Genomic DNA, 17975 nt, shown 5'->3' with positions numbered 1-17975 from the left:
CTCTAACCTCTCATTTCATTAAAGTGCTGCTCAAATGTCACCACTTGGAGTGGTCTTAACCTGATGATCCTGCCACCCTCTCTCCATTCCTTTGTCCTGTTTCATTTTCCTTCACGGTAATTATCACTAATATATATGTGTGTGTGAAATACATATACATATCTTATGTATATGCATTTATCTGCCCCGCTGTGATATAATCTCCATGTAGGTAAGACATATTTTACTGAAATGAAGTATTTTTAGAAGTATTTTCTCTAATAATATCTGGTAGAAAGAAGCATGACATAATGGAAAGTCACCTAAACTTAAAATGAGACAGATACAGGTCCATCAGCTGTGCTATTGGTAAAATAGCTATAGCTATTTCTAGCTATAATATTTTGATATGATGATGATGATGATGATGATGATGATAATGGTGATGATAGTTTGTTTCTCCTTAATTTAAGTAGCTGCCAGCGGGGCCCTGGGATGATTCTGGTGACTGAATGACATGAGATCCATACAGCACCTAGCACAGAGCCAGTGGACCACTATCTGCATTTGCCTACACGCTCCCATATCTGCTTGTACACACCATGATGCTTCATTTCATCTTTAAAGGGTTTTTTTGTTTTGTTTTGTTTTTAGTAAAAATTAACTGAGATAAAGAATGTATATTTGTCCATCGAGATGCCTGGCCTATTTTGGGACTCCAGGAAATGCTTAATAGCCTTACCCTACTGCCCCTTCTTACCCCCTCAGGAATTTCTTTTCCCTAGGGAAAGTCAGCTGGCTACCCACTGAACTCTGATGACTTCCTGTCTTTCTGGGGCTGAAGAACGTGGAATTATTGAGTTGGGACTACTGTGATTAGAAATGAGAACAGGGAATTCAAAAATATCTTTGACAATAATAATAATAGCTCACATTCATTGCACCCTTTGAATGTGCCAGGAATCATGCTAACTGCTTTACTGGTTTTGATGCGATGGGTCCATAAAGCTCCAGGCAAAGATGGTTGCCAGGAATAAACAAAAATAAATCCACTTGTAGATACTAGAGAGGTGGCCTTAACAAGTCCACTTTTCCCACAGAAGTGTCTTCCAAATCCAGAAAAGTGGTTGAGAGACCAAGAAGCTGAGCAGAGTTTCTGACAGACTCACAGACTCAGAGGGACAAAATGGAGAGCAGGGTCCACCAAGGAAGGGGTGAAGTTTGAACCCCAAAGGTCTATACCCTATGGAATGAGAAGACTGACAATGTCAAGTGTGAATGGGCATGTAAGAAGTGTAACTGCTTTTGAAGCATTTAGGCATCTTTTATGTCCAGGTATAAATTCAAGAGAAATGAGTGGGCATGTCCACATGGACAACTGTCCAAGAATGTTCATGGCAGCTCTTCGTAACATCCCCAACCCGGAAGCAACCCAAGTGTTCATCAATAGAGAACAGAGCAACAACAAACAGTGGCATGTTCATACAATGAAATACTATTCAGAATATAAAAAAGAAAAGAGCAACTGGCACAGATAAATCTGCAAACAATCTGCCGAGGGAGGAGCCAAGCACAGAAGAGTACTTCTGGGGCAGCCGAGTGGCTGGGTTAGGGAGGGACAGGGAGGGGCGGGACTCAAAGGCAATGGCAATATCGTGCTTTTAGATAAAACAACGTGGATGTGTAGGCGTATAGCATGTCAAGCTTTATACTTCCCATGAATGTTAGAAATGTTCTTTGTATGTAGTAAATATCCAATAATATCACCAAAAAACACTAAAGCCAACAGATTGATTTCAAATAAGTTTGAGTTGAAGTCAATTGTAAAAGGTGATACTTTAGCTTAAACAAAAAGGTGATATTTTAGTAAGAACCCATCTGTATCTGACATCAGCTCCAATAGTCTTACCCAAGACGTAGAAAGCGAACCCCTTACCTGGCATCTCATTGATGTCTCCAGATACATGACCTCATCCAGCAGCCTCAGCAATTCCTGAAACTGTTCATCCTCGTACTCAAAGCGCTTCCCAAAGGTGAGAGAGCAAATAATATTGGAAACTGCATTGTTCATCTTGAAGTGAGGGTTGAAAGGCTGTCCTGGAAGTGGAAGAAGAGATGGAAACTTGAGTCTGTTTCTATTTTCTATCTTCTACTGAGAGTCTGCTCTTCATGACATTCGACATACTGAGTATCGAGCTGCCTGTGAGGCTCTGGCCACAGCCCCTACACAGGGTCTGACACAGCGAGTACTCGGTCAATACCTGGGAAGTCAAACTGAGGACCCGGGTTTAAGTCAGTAATGTGTTTAATACCACTCTTCTTGTGCTTAATCCTAGAGCTCCGTGAAGGCAGGGTCATGGTGAGTTGTTCACTGTCATATTTCCAGGGCCTGGCACAGTGCTGGGCACAGGAGAGGTACTTAGGCACTTAATAAGTAACCGTTCAGTGAATGTATGAGTCACAATCCTGCACCTGTCCTAGGAAACAACTCACCATTCTCTTCTTCTATCGCCTGGATGAGGTGATGGGCCTCCTCCTGAATGCGTTCCTCTAAGCTCTTCCTTCCTAGGCCAAAGTTCCTTAGTGTTGCCAGCGTGAACCTTCTTTGCTCCTTCCATGTTTGGCCACTGGACATGATCAATCCTGGAAAAAAAAAAGAGAAAGCCAACATTATGGTATTGTTATCCTATTATTTAAACATCTGGCAAATGGTATTGAGATACCTAAGGGTGGAAGGAGAAGGGTGTTAAGCCACATGAAAACTATTCCGGGAAATAATCCCAAAGTAGCGGATATAGTGGCTAGCATCACTGATTGCCTGTAGTACAGGAACTTGAGTGTTTTTACGGCATTATGTAAGTTAGCAGTTACAGAAACTTAATCTTTACTCCCCTCTCCCATTTTGCTGATGAGAAAACTGAGGCACAAAAGATAAACTTTGCAGGGTCACAGTAAGCAGCTGAAGAGGCATTCAAATTCAGGTCTGCTGGATTCCAAAGCTCATGCTTTGATTACTAGTCACGTAAGTTTACTGAAATATTTGTTTTATGCTACATACTAAGAACACACTTATGGACAAGATAAAATACATACTCATAAGGAGGCAAGGCTTTCCAGGAGAGTCTTATCTAAACTGGACCTTGAAAGATGAAGGACTGATTGAAGAAAGCAAGGAAGAGTGACTATTCCATGCAGAAAGAATAGCACAAGGAAAGGGAAAGGGAAAAAAAAAAGCATCATCTTGCTGTGTTCAACAATTCGTCATTTGTTTTTACAACACGGATAAGGCCACCCTCCCTTCTTTTCTTCACCTCCAGAGTACTCTCCCTTTAGTGCCTGGCTTTGACCTCCACCATCTCTATGAGATGGCCATCTTTGTCAAATCCAGGGAAACTTCTCAACCTTATCTTTCTTGATCTTTCAGCAGCATGGGGCGCTTCTCTCCTGAAGCCCTCCTTTCCAGCGGTGCTCAGGACAGCACACCCTCCAGATTTTCCTCCTTCCCGTACCTTTTGCTGGCTCATTGTCTTCTATCAAATTTTGAAATGATGTAGTTCTTCAAGATAAGGTGTAAAGCCTCTTCTCTTCTTCCCCAAAATTCCATTCCTGGGAAATCTCATCAACTCCTAAATTTTTAAATAACATCTATTGATAGCGATCATTTATTTCTGTCCCTGAGCTCCAGACACACAGGCAACTGTCTGCCTGACTTTGCCTACTTAGGAGCCTTTCAAACTCAGCATATCCATGATTGGATTCACGATGTTCTCCATACAACTCCACACCCAAGCCAAACTAAACACCTGTCCTCCTCCAAATGTTCCTCCTTTCCACCATCTACCCACTTGGGTGTCTACCTCAATACCTCATTCTGCTTTCCTTCTCCCTCTGTTTAGGTCATCGTATCTTATTGGATTTACCCCCCTGGGGATACCTTAAATTCTTGTATCTTCACTGGTACTAACCTGGTCTAGTCTACTCTATTGTCATTTCTTGCTATCTCCCTAGTCTAAGCTACAACCATCTCTAACCTGAAATGCTGCCATAGTCTCTTGCTCCCTGTATACCATTTTCTACACTGCAGCCTACATAAGTTTTTAAAATGTGCAGTGTAAATATGGTGATTCCTTTCTCTACTTAAAATCATTCAAGAGTTTCCATTGTTATTAGTGTAAAACCCAACACCCTAACAAGAGCTTGCGTGGACAGTTCCTTGCCAAGCCCAGCAGCTTCATCTTCCTTTAGTTATCTCCATTCAATCCCTGTACTTGTCACACCGGCCACTTCTACCCCTCAAATCCACTGTCCTTCTTCCACCTCAGGGACTGTTCCTATTCTGTTCCATCTGCCCATTGCCTCTTCACATCGATAAACTGATTGTCATTTACTTATATTAGGTGTCCTTGAATCCCAGGACTAGATTAGATCCCCCCAACAAATGTATCCTAAGCATATCTTAATGAGACTAATGCTTTAAGTTATCAGAGCTCATTGATACTGTGTTTCCGACTAGAATGTAAATGACCTAAGGACACGGATTTATCCGTATTGCTCACGGTTGTGCTGATAGCGCCTAGCACTATGCTTCACAAAATAAATGCAGGGAGTGGCTGTAGAGTTGGCAGATGAACTATTTCAAAAAGGAATTGGGAACTACCTGAAAAAATGGTGCTTGGGTAGAGTAATAGATTTGAGTTATCCATTTAGATTTTTAAATGTTTACATTTACTTATTTATTTGTTTGTTTATTTATTTATAAAATGAATTTTCTAAGAAATAATTCCTAAAACTAACTTTAGAAATAACAGGAAAAAAAAAACTTGACTGTATCTACATAACCAATAAAGAAACTGAAAAAAACATTTGGGGGGGGGGCTTACAGAGATTTTATTTATTTATTTATTTATTTATGTACTTATTTATTTTTATTATTATGTTCAGTTGGCCAACATATAGTAGTGTTTACGTTTATTTAATGATAATTTTAAGTATTCTTGCCAAACTGTTCTAACACAGAATGGAAGGCTCGAGATACCCTGTGGGAACAGCCCTAACAGAGAAGCATCAGGAACTAGAGGCAAGGAGAGGGACTTACATAAGCTGCAGAAGGAAGCAGATCCACCGTGATTTGCCTAGGGGAAGAGACTGGAGCGGAAGCAGAAATAGAGCGCGAGAATGCATTGCCTCTTCCTCTGCTATCACTGAGTAATGCAGTTACTTGTTTATCGGTGTTTCCAGAGTGAGTTCATGCAGGAGACACTGCCTCTTCCAAATCCCTGACAGGACCTGCAAAGTTCTTTAAGGGGGTGCCTTCAATAGGGAAATGTGGGCATCCAGCATCCAGCTTTCTTTAATTTCGGGTATTTGATAAGGGGCCTGTTCCCTGAGAGTGTTGGAGAATTATAGTCACAGAGGCACCTTTAACAGACCATAAAATATCAAACATAGCCATCTTACATTGGTTAAGAAACTTACCATTGTTCTTAAAGATACGTTCTCGGATAGGAGTTATAGGGCGGTTCACAAAGATTTGGTTCTGGTCGACAAGGACTTCTTTGATCAAGGGCAATCCAGTTATAAGAACTAAAGGCAAGTCACCGAGCTGCATGCTCATGACGTTTCCGTATTTCTTCACAAGCTGAAAAATAGTTAAGTAGTCACAATTGAATATGCATATGTCTGCGTGTCCAGGAATGGAGGGTGTGTGTATAGCTGGGGAAGGTCTTATACTGAGGAGAGTCTGTGTGCACCTTGGCATGATGGGAACCTTTTTCCCCTGCTTCCTTTTCCCCTTCTCTCAACTAGACTTGGATTGAATTCACTACAGGACATGGATATTCCTTGTAAATATTCGTTCATATATTCAACCTACACAAATTGAGTGAGCAACCACCACTGTCCCAAGAACGAGGCATGAAGATGTAACTATAATAAAACAAACATGGTCTCTAACCCCGAAGCATCTTAGAGTCTAGTGAGGGGAGAGAATTCAGAATACATGACTCGCCAGAGAAGACTGATGTGCTTGGTGGAAGTCTAGGGTTGCAAGCATGGACTTTTTTTTTTTTTTAACTTTAATTTGGAGAATTTTTTTTTAAGATTTTATTTATTTGACAGAGACAGCCAGTGAGAGAGGGAACACAAGCAGGGGGAGTGGGAGAGGAAGAAGCAGGCTCTTAGTGGAGGAACCTGATGTGGGGCTTGAACCCAGAACGCTGGGATCACGCCCTGAGCCGAAGGCAGTTGCTTAACCACTGTGCTACCCAGGCGCCCCAAGCATGGACTTTTTAGTAAATCATAACTGTTGAAGTAGAAGAGATGACTGAAACTTCATGTCATAGCTGGGGCCGGCTATGCAGAAAAGCACTCTAGTTCTGGAGTTGTGTGGGCCCCTTAGCACTATGGTTCACTAGCTGTGGGCTCTTGGGAAAGTTGCTTCACTTTTTTTTTTAGCCTCAGCTACAGAAAAGGAAAAATTATTCCTCCCTCAAAAGGTTCGGTGAGGAAGAATGAAAGCAACAGTGTGAAAGGCTCTTGGTTTCCTGGTACCTGGCGCACAGCCGCTCGAGTCCCTGAGGAATGATTGGGCTCGTGGCAACAGAGAGGACGAGAGCACATGGGTGACGTGCTGGAGGAAGGCACGTGGACACTGGGTGCCATGGGAAGCACTTTTCACCGTTTATTTCGTTTAATCTCACAACCACCCTGTGGCATTAACGATTTTCCTTGTCTTTCAGAAAAGGAAAATGAGTCGTAGCCCAAGTAATGTCACCAAGGAGCTATTGAGGGGTAGAGGGAATTTGTCAGGCATTATGTAAGGTTTGCGGACGAAGACATGAGCCTGGGAAGGCACCAGACCCTTAGAGTTTAGTGGGAGGGAAAGAAAAGGAGGAGGGAGGGGGTGGGAGGGAGAGAATGGAAGAGCGTGTGTTGAGTCACAAGTATGCACAAACATGCAGGTATGTGGGAGCGGGTTGGATGAGAGTGAATGGCTACTATTCAAGGCATTTCCTGCCTTGTTCATTCAAGAGGTGACTCTGAGTAGACCCTACCCCTGCCTCTCGTCTACCTGGGCTGTGGCTAGCTGCAGGCAGTGGTACCAAACAGAAGGGTCCCATTTCCTCCACATGTCTGCGGCCCCTCCTTCTTGATCCCTACCCACTCATGCTCGCCTTTGCCACCCTCAGTGCCTCAGACCCCACCTACCCCCTGATCAGAGCAAATGCGATGGATTACACCAGTCTCATTCTACCACCCTGCTCCCACATTAAAAACCAAGCCCGAACTCAATGCCTCCCTTGTCCTTTTAGCCCAGAGTCTTCCGTCAATCTTTGTTCATCTCTAGCACAGTATGTCCTATCTTGCTGGAAAGGGTGGAGGCAAGATTTGCTTAGAAATGGCAGGAATGGGTCCATGAAAATCAAGCAAATGTTTGTTTGTTGTTTCATCTTGCTGACTGCCTGGATGAACTTAGGGCTTTATGAAAAGGATTTCTTGACTAATTTAGAATATTCAGAAAAGATGTTTTTGGAATGGCTAAAAATCTCAGGTTAAGCTAAATGACTCCTAACTGACAATGTGCACATACAACCTAGAACCCCAGCTTGTACTTGGCAGGGACACAGCCCTCCACTAGTATTTACTGATATGAACTCTTTCAGAGTTTCAGCTCTACCAGCTCTCTGCCCAGGTATGTTTCTAGTCTAAAAGAAATGGACTAGAAACGTACACGGCATAGTCGACTGCGTAAACATAGATAGGGCAAATGGCCTCCCGGAACCGTCTTATCGACTACAGTGGTGTCTAACAGTTCTCCCGCGCACTGTGCTCATCATCCTGCCGATCATTTCACAGGATGTAAATGTGCGACATACCGGGCATCTGAAAGCGTCAGACAGAAAGCAGAGCAATAGCTGAGTCACTACAAAAATGAGAGGGCAAGAGAATAAGAGAGGTTAAAAATACGATGACTCAGGAGCTAAAATAGGCGTAATATCAGAAAGGAAAATAGAAAAATAAAGAGAAAAGGATTCACACAGGAACTATAAAAGGTGAACAAAAGTAATAGAGGCAGGAAATTTAAGACAAGTGGTCAAATCCCAAATGTGGGATTAAGTACTTACGTAATACGGTGGAACAAAATAAATGTTTAGAATCAAGAAAAACGAGAAGGGAGGGTTAGTGAGACAAGAGCTTGAACCATGATACCCGAGACAGATGACTGGGAGAGATTCCACTTCTTCTAGGTTCTTAAACGCAAAAACCCACAGAACAAAGACACAAAGAAAGGAAAAGTGGGAAAGTGCAGCAATTCTCATTTCCCGGGCAGCAGGGGAGAAGGTCTACTTCTCCAAACCCTGACCAGCCCTGAGCAGTGTGTGTGTGTGTGTGTGCGCGCATACGGGCACATATCATTCTAATAGACAAAAAAAAAAATGCATGCTGTTTCTATATGTTACTAAGGTTTAACACCTTTCCCCCAATATATATATTATATTTTTAAAACTTTATGTCTTTTAACCATTTTTTAATTGGGAAGTTCAACTTTTTACTCACTGATAGGGAGAAGCGCTAATAAAAAGTTATGAATGGGAGTATTTTTATTTTATTACACAGGAGTCCGGAGAGTTACAGACCAAACCCAACAGAGGAATTGCTCAGCATGTTTGGGTATGTTCGAGGGCTGGGTTGGCACAAGGAGGGGCAAGAGTCTTTCCTTCTCATTCACTGAATTGTATTCTTAAATGTTTTCTTAATGTGTTTGTATTGCTTTTATTTACTTATTGTTTCTCTTTTAAAGATTTTATTTCTTTGTCAGAGAGAGAGAGCACAAGCAGGGGGAGCAGCAGGCAGAGGGAGAAGCGGGCTCCCCGCGGAGCAAGGAGCCCGATGTAGGACTCAGGTCCCAGGACCCTGAGATCGTGACCTGAGCTGAAGGCAGATGCTTAACCAAACTGAGCCGCCCAGGCGTCCCTGTGTTGCTTTTATAGTTCAAAATTATTTCTATCTGATAAAGAGAAAAAAAGAAAGAAAAAAGAAAAGTAAAAGAAAAACAAACCTAAGGAAATAAGGAATAAAGCGTCATTAACAATGGTCCCTGCTCTTTTCTGAGTCACAGAATCCTTTGAAAATCTGGTGTATGGCATGGATCTGCTCTTAAATTAAAGCGGCTCACAGTCTAATGGAACATATGGAAAAACAATCAGTTCTTATTTTTACTATTCTGTACAATAAATCATTCGCTCATAGGGAGACTAGGCGCCAGGAGAGGTTCTTGGGGAAAGTGTCTCCTCACTTGAGTAAGGAGATAGGAGGCAAGACTGGCAGGGTAATCTGAGCCAGACTGAGGAGCGTCTTCATGCCAGGTGAAATAGTTTGAATCCTGTTTTGTTTGTAATTAGAAGCCTGGAGATGTTTGATTAGGAGACATAAGGTAAATGAGTATTTAAGAGCTTGGATTGTGAAGCCCCACAAATCTGTTTGAATCTACTTGTTACTTTCTGTGTGATTTGGGGGCAAGTTATTTGACTTCTCCGTGCCTCAGTTTCCAAATCTATAAAATGGAGATTATGGCAGGATTAACCATAATACTAATATTAACAATAAAATTATTTATTGTTATTGATATACTTGGGAGCATATTTTAGCAAAGGGACTGTGGTAGGATATTGACAAGGTAATGAAGGGGAAGAGGCCAGAGAGTGGGATAATGGAACCCATCCAGCAAGGACGCCAGACAAGGGATGCCTGCTATACAACAACAGTGAGTTTCCTTGAATTTCTTGCTGTCAACTTTTAAAGAAAAGGGAAAAGTGGTGTAGATATAGAAGTAAGCGTCAACTGCTAGGCCCCTGGCAAGAAATTGAAATTCATGGGGTTATTTGATTCTTTAAACGATCCTAGAAAGCATTTTCAGTTTTCAGAAAAGGAGGCACAGAGATTAGCACATAGATGGGGGAATAAAGTTTGGGCTCTTTCTAACTCTTTAGGTTCCATCCTTAAATGAGAGGATGAAGATATTCTCTCTTCAGAATGACGGCACTCCTTAAGGATTAACAAGCCACATGACTTCCCAATAAAAAAACCACATTGCCCAGCTTCTCCAGGTGTAGCCAATGGTCCAGGAGTGGTGGTGATGTGTTTACCTTCTGGGTCTCAGCCTGAAGTGAAAGCGGCTTGCTACCCAACTTCCCTATTCCCTTTTCTACGGAGCGGAGCTCACACGCAAGGGTGTCGCAGGACCTGAGCTACAGCATAGAAGGAACTGGAGTTTGGGGATAACCGTGAGGTATAAAGCAGCCTCTGTCCTGGACTTGCTGCCTACATCTGAACTCATTTGTGGGAGAAAGGTAAATTTCAGTCTTTTTTTATACCACGGCTTTTTGGGATCTCTATTATAAGCAGCTTAATGTGTCTCCTAACTAACGCATTTATCCACCTTATCCACTCTTCTCCCCTTTAGTCCAATAAAGTTTTCTCTTCCTTAGATAAATGCTCCTCTAATAGGTCATATGGCTATGATCGAAAAAGTTTAGAAAATAGGGGAAATAACACAAGAAAAGTTCCCATCATACCATTTATTATGTTTTAAGATTTTATTTATTTGAGAGAGAGAGAGAGAACGAGAGGGGAGAGGGTCAGAGGGAGAAGCAGACTCCCTGCCGAGCAGGGAGCCCGATGCGGGACTCCATCCCGGGACTCTGGGATCATGCCCTGAGCCACAGGCAGTTGTTGCTTAAACCACTGAGCCACCCACGCACCCCTCCCATTGTGCCATTTAAACAGGCTAGTTTCTTCACTGTGCTGTTGCTGTGTTTTAGCTCATGTCACTTTCTCGAATTTAAAATCTCCTGTCCCCTTAACTCCACTTAGCCACTTGCCTAACATTCATTTAAAGCTCAGCCCAATTTATCCCAACATTCTACAAGAGGTTATCTCTAGGGCTCCCCATTCTCCATGAGCCTATCTCCTGATACCTCATTTGGTTACCATGAGTCTCCGCCACACATTTCATCATACACTGTTCTGTGTTGCGGCTCTCCTATGGTAAACATTTCATACGTGTATATTAAATAAGTGAATCCATGAATAAGTCAATTATCCTCTATCATGAAAAGTCAAGTGACATAAATAGAGAACAGGTGGAAGAGTCAAAAAGTCCTGGCTTCTAGTCCTTCTTTTGCCATCATCTATGCTGAATAATTCAAGCAAATGATTTTATTGTTTTCAGTTTCCACAGTGGCAAAATGGAAACACTACCAGATAATACCTAACTTGTGTGTCCTTTGTGAAAATTAAATGAAAATGAACATATAAATCCTGATACAAGACCTAGCAAATAGTTGGTACTTAATGTTTCCAAATTGCTAGAATGTAAATTTCATTATAACTAAATGAACCATTTGACTCCATTTGTTTTACAACCAAAAATATAAAAAATGCAAACCTATATGGAGTAAAATGTAACAGTCTGATCTGATGAGAAAACATTAGGCCATGGATAAGACCGTAGCCTCAGTGTCATTACTAGCCAGTTTTATGACAGGCAAGCCATGTACCCTTTCTAATCAGCTCTATCTTAATGGTAAAACAAAGGCACAGATCAAATTTCTGATTCCAGACAAGATTGAGTAAAAGCATTCCATTTTACTCTTTCTACTAATCATGACCCTAATTAGCACAGGCAAAAATAACTCCAAGAAAGTCCTGTTTTCTCTAGCCAAAGTGCCAGAAAAAGCCTGGCCCAAGAGGACAGAAACTTCTTAACCTTCTACTTCCCTGCTCTGTAGCTAACACAGGAAAAAAGATGTGATTTCCCCACCCTAATGGGCGCCCCATGAGTGGAAATCATGGGTGGGGACTTGTCTTTATTCTACCTTTGTAGCAACAAGGTGATGACCCTTGCCTGCCCAGTCTGTGGGCTGAATTGTAACTATCACCCCCATGCTGGGGGCGGGGGGCAAGAGGAAGAATTCTGATTTCTACCCTTCTCCTACAGAAATAAGATGTTCCTTCCCCATGCAGCAGACATGGATAGATCTCTGACTTCCATCCTCCCTGCAGTAAAGAAGAGGCTACCCTATCCAGGTTTGGAGTGGAGTTGTCTTTTGTCCCCATTCTCATTCTCCCCAGCCTGCACTGATGAGAATGTAAGATGGAGTCCTCTGTGGCTGGATAACCCATAAGTGGGGAAGACTAGAAGTGCTACGGAGGCTTTATAACTTAAACTGCATTTGAACCACAATCCACAGAAGTGAGCTTCTGACCATAAACAGGTTGACTCTCTGCCAAAATGGAAGAGTTTACATGTCCCAAGTCATATAAAACACAAAATGTCCAGCATATATTCCAGAATTAATCACCTTACCAAGAGCCAAGAAAATCTCAGTTTGAATGGGTTGACACCAAAACTAAGATGCCACAGATGTTGGAATTATAGGATAAGGATTTTAAATCAGCTATAATATGTTTCAACAAACAATTACAAATATTCCCCCCAAAAAATTTAAAAATAGTTGGGGCACCTTGGTGGTTCAGTCAGTTAAGCATCTGATTCTGGATTTCTGCTCAGGCCATGATCTCAGAGTCGTGAGATTGAGCCCCACCTCAGGTTCCACACTCAGTGCAGGGCCTGCTTGGGATTCTCTCTCTCTCTCTCTCTCCCTCTCCTCTCCCTCTGCTCCTCCCCCCTCAAATAAATTAAAAAAATCTTTAAAAAGTTTTTTAAAAAAATAGAAAATCTTACCAAAGAAATAAAAGATATATATATAATAGGGGCGCCTGGGTGGCATAGCAGTTAAGCGTCTGCCTTCGGCTCAGGGCGTGATCCTGGCGTTATGGGATCGAGCCCCACATCAGGCTCCTCCGCTGGGAGCCTGCTTCTTCCTCTCCCACTCCCCCTGCTTGTGTTCCCTCTCTCGCTGGCTGTCTCTATCTCATAAATAAATTTTAAAAAAATCTTTTAAAAAAGATATATATGTAATATACAAAAATATATAAGAACCAAAGGGAAAATTAAAACTTAAAAATACAATAACCTAAACAAAAAACTCAATAGAGCAACCCAACAGCAGAACAGGAATGACAAAGAACCCAGTGAAACTGAAGACAGATCAGTAGACTGTATCCAATCCGAACAACACAAGAGAAAGTAGATTTTTGAAAAGAACAAAAACGGAGCCTCAGGGACCTATGTTAGAACAACAAAAGATCTACCATTTGCACCATCACTGTCCAAGAGTCCCAGAAAGAAAAAAGGATGTGGAAATGAAAAAATATTTGAAGAAATAATGGCTGAAAACTTCTCGAATTTGGTAAGAGATCAAACTACAGAGATCTAATAATCCAATCAGCTCAAAGAAATCAACACCAAGACCTACTATAATCAAATCTCTGAAAAGACAAGCAGAAAAACTGAGGCACGTGGGTGGCTCAGTCAGCTAAGTGTCCGACTCTTGGTTTAAGCCCAGGTCTTGATCTCTCAGTCATGGTATCAAGCCCCAGGTTGGACTCTGCACTCAGTGTGGATCTGTGTTAGATTCCCCCTCCCCTCATAACTAGATAAATCTTAATAAATAAAAGCAAAAAATCCTTCTTGACCTCAGGCAGAGAAAAACAAGTTATACTAACGGGGAGCAGCAATTCATTTTTTTTTTAATGATTTTTTATTATGTTAGTCACCATGCAGTACATCCCCGGTTTCCGATGTAAAGTTCGATGATTCATTAGGTGCGTATAACACCCAGTGCACCATGCAATACGTGCCCTCCTTACTACCCATCACCGGTCTATCCCATTCCCCCACCCCCCTCCCCTCTGAGGCCCTCAGTTTGTTTCTCAGAGTCCATAGTCTCTCATGCTTCATTCTCCCTGCTGATTACCCCCCCTTTCTTTATCCCTTTCTTCCCCTACCGATCTTCCTAGTTCTTATGTTGCATAGATGAGAGAAATCATATGATAATTGTCTTTCTCTGCTTGACTTATTTCACTTAGCATTATCTCCTCCAGTGCCGTCCATGTTGCAGCAATTCAAATCAGAGCAAATTTCTCATTTGAAACCACAGAGGCCAGAAAGAAGTGGCAGAACATTTTAAAATGTTGAATGAAAGAAGCTATCAATCTAGAATTCTATATTAAGTGAAAATATATGAAAATGAAGGCAAAATAAAGACATTCTTAGGTAAAGGAAAGTTAAGAGATGTTTTTACCAGCAGACCAGCTCTAAAAGAAAGGCTAAAGAAAGCTCCTCAGGTAGAAAGGAAATGATATTGGTAGAAAATTTGGGACTTTGGGAATGAAGGACGAGCACATAAAAGGTAAGTGGGTAAATAGACTATTCTCTTGAATTAAAAAAAAGTGTGCTCAACAGTTAAAATCAAGTTTATAATATTGTCGATGTGTTTCTCAATATATGTAGACATAATATTTAAGATAATTATAAAGCAGGAGGATAAAAAGTTCCTAATGGTTGTAAGGTATCTATATTGTACTTGACGTGGTAAAATGGTGATCCTAGTAGATTGCGTTAAGCTACGTGTGCCCCTTGTATCCTTAGGCAGACACTTAAACACAATGCAGAGATATACTAAAAAGCACTATAAATAAATTAAAATAGAATTCTTAAAAAAATGTTCAAGTGACCCACAGGAAGACAGAAAAAAAGAAACAGGGGAATAAAAAACAGGAGAAAGATAGAAAATAAATAATAAAATGGCAGGCTTAAGTATTAACTTATCAATAATTACATTAAATTTAATGATCTAAATCCACCAATTAAAAGACAGATTGGGACGCCTGGCTGGCTCAGTGGGCTAAGCCTCTGTCTTCAGCTCGGGTCATGATCCTGGGGTCCTGGGATTGAGTCCCACATCTGGCTCCTTGCTCAGCGGGGAGTGTGCCTCTCCCCCTGCCTGCCACTCCCCCTGCTTATTTTCTCTCTCTCAAATAAATAAATAAAATCTTAAATAAAATAAAAGAGATTGGCGGAATTTAAAAAAAAAGTAATCCACCTATACGCTGTCTGCAAGAATCTCATTTCAAATATAATGATACAAATAGGTTAAAAGTGAAAGAATGAAGTATATACCACGCAGATAATCATCAAAAAAGAGCTGGTGCGGCTGTGTCACATTAGCTAAAGGTCAGGCGATGAAAATCACCAGGGATAAGGAGAGACATTACATAACAAAAGAGTCAGTTCACCAAGATGATATAATAATTTAATGTGTATCTTCCAAATAACAGAGATGACAAATACACAAAGGAAAAACCACCAGAACTGAACTGAGAAATACACAAACCTGCAATTATAGTTGGAGACTTCAACATGCCTCTCCTAGTGATTGGCAGAATCAATAGGTAGGAGGTCCGGGTATAGAACTAAACGACAGGATCATCCAACAAGATCTAATTGATACATATGGAACACTCAGCCCAACGACAGCATGCATGGGACTGTGTCCTGGGTCATAAACCTTAACAAATTTAAAAGACCTGAAATTATACAGAATATGTCCTTTCACCACAACGACATCAAACAGGAAATCATTAATAGGAAGAAAGCAGGAAAATTTCCAAATACTTGGAAATGAAACCATATATATATATGGGAGCCAGCCGGGTGCCCCTAACCAACGTATTTCTTAAACAAGGGTCTAGATTTAGGAGCCTAGCTGTGACATTCTGTGACTAATTCTGTCGTTTAGTGTCACCAATTGGGTGTTTCTCTGAGGAAGTGGTGAAACCTCCTCTATCTGTCCTTGAGGATGGAGGCATGTGTTTAAAGTGCTCTAGGTATGTCTAGGAGAAGGGGAACTAATATTTGTGCACCTACTAAAAGCCATGTTTGACCACTGATGGTTTCAGTGACTTCACAGCCACCTACCACAGTGCTGTCACTCAGCTAGGTAGTGACAGGTAGCAGAGGTGTCTAGCTGAGTGACAGGAAATCAGCTGAGGATTTTTGAGAGAGGGTTGGATGTTGGAGGGAATTTTAAGGAAATCAGAGGGGCCAGAGTTAGGAAACCCTGGTGGGACATGGTTATAAAAAGGAGAAAAGATGCTGAGTTAAGAAGAGTTCCAAGTGGATCCCTCATAAGTCTTAACTCTGGAAGGCAGTAGGAAGCACTAAGAAAATTTATGCAGAGGGACATTTTAAAACAAATTAATGAGAGCAGATCCCAGGGAGAGGAGACTGAAAGGGAGGGGCTCAGCTACTGAAAAGTGGTGAGGACTTACGCAGTACTGTTACCATTTTACACTCGGGAAATACAGCTGAGAAGGTAAATACAGCCCCCCCCCCCAAGGACAAAAATATTAAGGGAGGCAAAGTGATCATATTATAAATAGGATGTTCCCAGCGCCTGCGTAGCTCAGGCGGTTAATCATCTGCCTTCGGCTCAGGTCATGATCCTGGAGTCCTGGGATTGAGCCCATGTTGGGCTCTCTGCTCAGTGGGGAGTCTGCTTCTCCCTCTGACCCTACCCCCTGTCGGGCTCTCTCTCTCTCAAATAAATAAAATCTTAAAAAAATAAATAGGATGTTCCAATAACATTTAACAAGATACACAATAAACGGGTTAAAGAATGTAACATGTCTGGCACCCTTAAATAGTAAACAGTGAATCATATTTTACTTCTAGAAAGGACAGGTTAATCATGCCAGATGACAGTGGGAAACCGAGGCTCAAAGCAGGGTTTACCAAGAACTTGCGTTAGCGGCACAGCCACCCAGCCTCCCGCCCTCGATCCCGGGGATGGCCCCTGTCCTGCAGGTCAGGGTCAGGGCAGAGCCCTGCACCTTCGCCCGCTCCTACCCGCTGAATCGTCAGGTGCGACTGCTCAAAGTCCAGATGGAAGAAGTTGCCCACGAAGGGCAGGGCTAGGGGACCTGGCGGGTAGTTCTTTGGGCGCCGTCTTTTGAGGAAATCGGCAAAGAACAGAAAGGCGACGGCACCCAGCAGGAGGGTGCGGAGGTGGAGCACTGCCCAGACGGCGGCCGCCAGGGAGCCCACCGCCGCGAGCATGGCTCTCTGGTCCTCTTCCTCTGCTGAGCTCTGGGCCGGCGACGTCCCTGCCTGTCCCTGCAGCTGAGCTCTCAGGACCGCCCGCCTGCCCCGCCCAACTCGCCCCGTCCGTCCCGCCCCCACGCCGCCCCGCCCCTGCCGCCCTCCCCACTGCACTCCCAGTGGGAACCCTGTCCCAGCTCTTCGCCCCGCCCGCCTCGTGCAGCGCCCCGTGAGCCCCCCTTTTCCCTCCTTCCCTCCCTGGACCCCAGACTCCACGCCAGCCAGGCTGCCCTCCAGAAGCCCAACACTGAATTCTTGGGAGGCCGCTTAGGGGTCTTGGAAAAGGCCCGGCTAGGAGCGTTGTTCTTTCCTGTTTAGAAAGCTTGTCTCTGAGGCTACTGGGGCACTGGGGTTTATGGTTTCAGTGCATCTGAGAGAGCACCGCAGGCATTTGAACTCCGTGTTTTTCAGTCACCCTCTCTCATCCAACGGCTGGAATCTTGCCAGGTACACAGTGATGATAACAGCAGCACCTGGCATTTCTTGGGCGCTTAACTAAATGCCAGGCAGCATACTCGCTTCTGTACATGAATCATTTCGTTCTGACAAAATTGTGCAAGAAATGCTCTTCTTATCTCCATCTCGCAGTTGAGGAAACTGAGACCTAGAGGTTAAGTGGCAAATAGGTGGTAAAAATAAATCCACCAGTCTGCAACACATCTGAACAAGATATTTGTAACTTTTTGAAGATTGAAAAGCATTACATCAAGGGGGGCTTGGGTGCCTCAGTCGGTTAAACCACAGACTCTTGATTTCCCTTCAGGTCCTGATCTCAGCGCTGGGTGGGGAGCCTGCTTAAGATTCTCTCCCTCCCTCTTCCTCTGCCCCTGGCCTCTAAAAAAATAAGGTAAAAATTTTTTAATTAAAAAAAAAGCATTACATCAAAACCCTTAGCACTGAGCTTGGTCTTTCACCGGTGCTTGATTAACAT

The 17975-nt window shown here is 42.7% G+C and overlaps 1 protein-coding gene across 1 annotated transcript in view; it reads right to left on the bottom strand.

Moving 5' to 3' along the window:
- Positions 1-17034, bottom strand: part of LOC103663082 (cytochrome P450 2J2) — a 32831-nt gene extending 15797 nt beyond the window's left edge. The window contains exons 1-4 of the mRNA XM_008690805.2: positions 16793-17034; positions 5455-5617; positions 2473-2622; positions 1916-2076 (exon numbers count right to left, since the gene is read on the bottom strand). Of these exons, the coding sequence (XP_008689027.1) occupies positions 1916-2076; positions 2473-2622; positions 5455-5617; positions 16793-17002 (684 nt within the window). The 5' untranslated portion in view covers positions 17003-17034. The remainder of the gene's footprint in view (positions 1-1915; positions 2077-2472; positions 2623-5454; positions 5618-16792) is intronic.
- Positions 17035-17975: the final 941 nt, after the last annotated feature.

Source organism: Ursus maritimus, unplaced genomic scaffold, assembly GCF_017311325.1.
Source record: "Ursus maritimus isolate PB19 unplaced genomic scaffold, ASM1731132v1 scaffold_12, whole genome shotgun sequence".
Lineage (NCBI taxonomy): Eukaryota > Metazoa > Chordata > Mammalia > Carnivora > Ursidae > Ursus > Ursus maritimus.
Note: the sequence above shows the minus strand (reverse complement) of the source record. Positions and strands in the feature narration are given on the sequence as shown.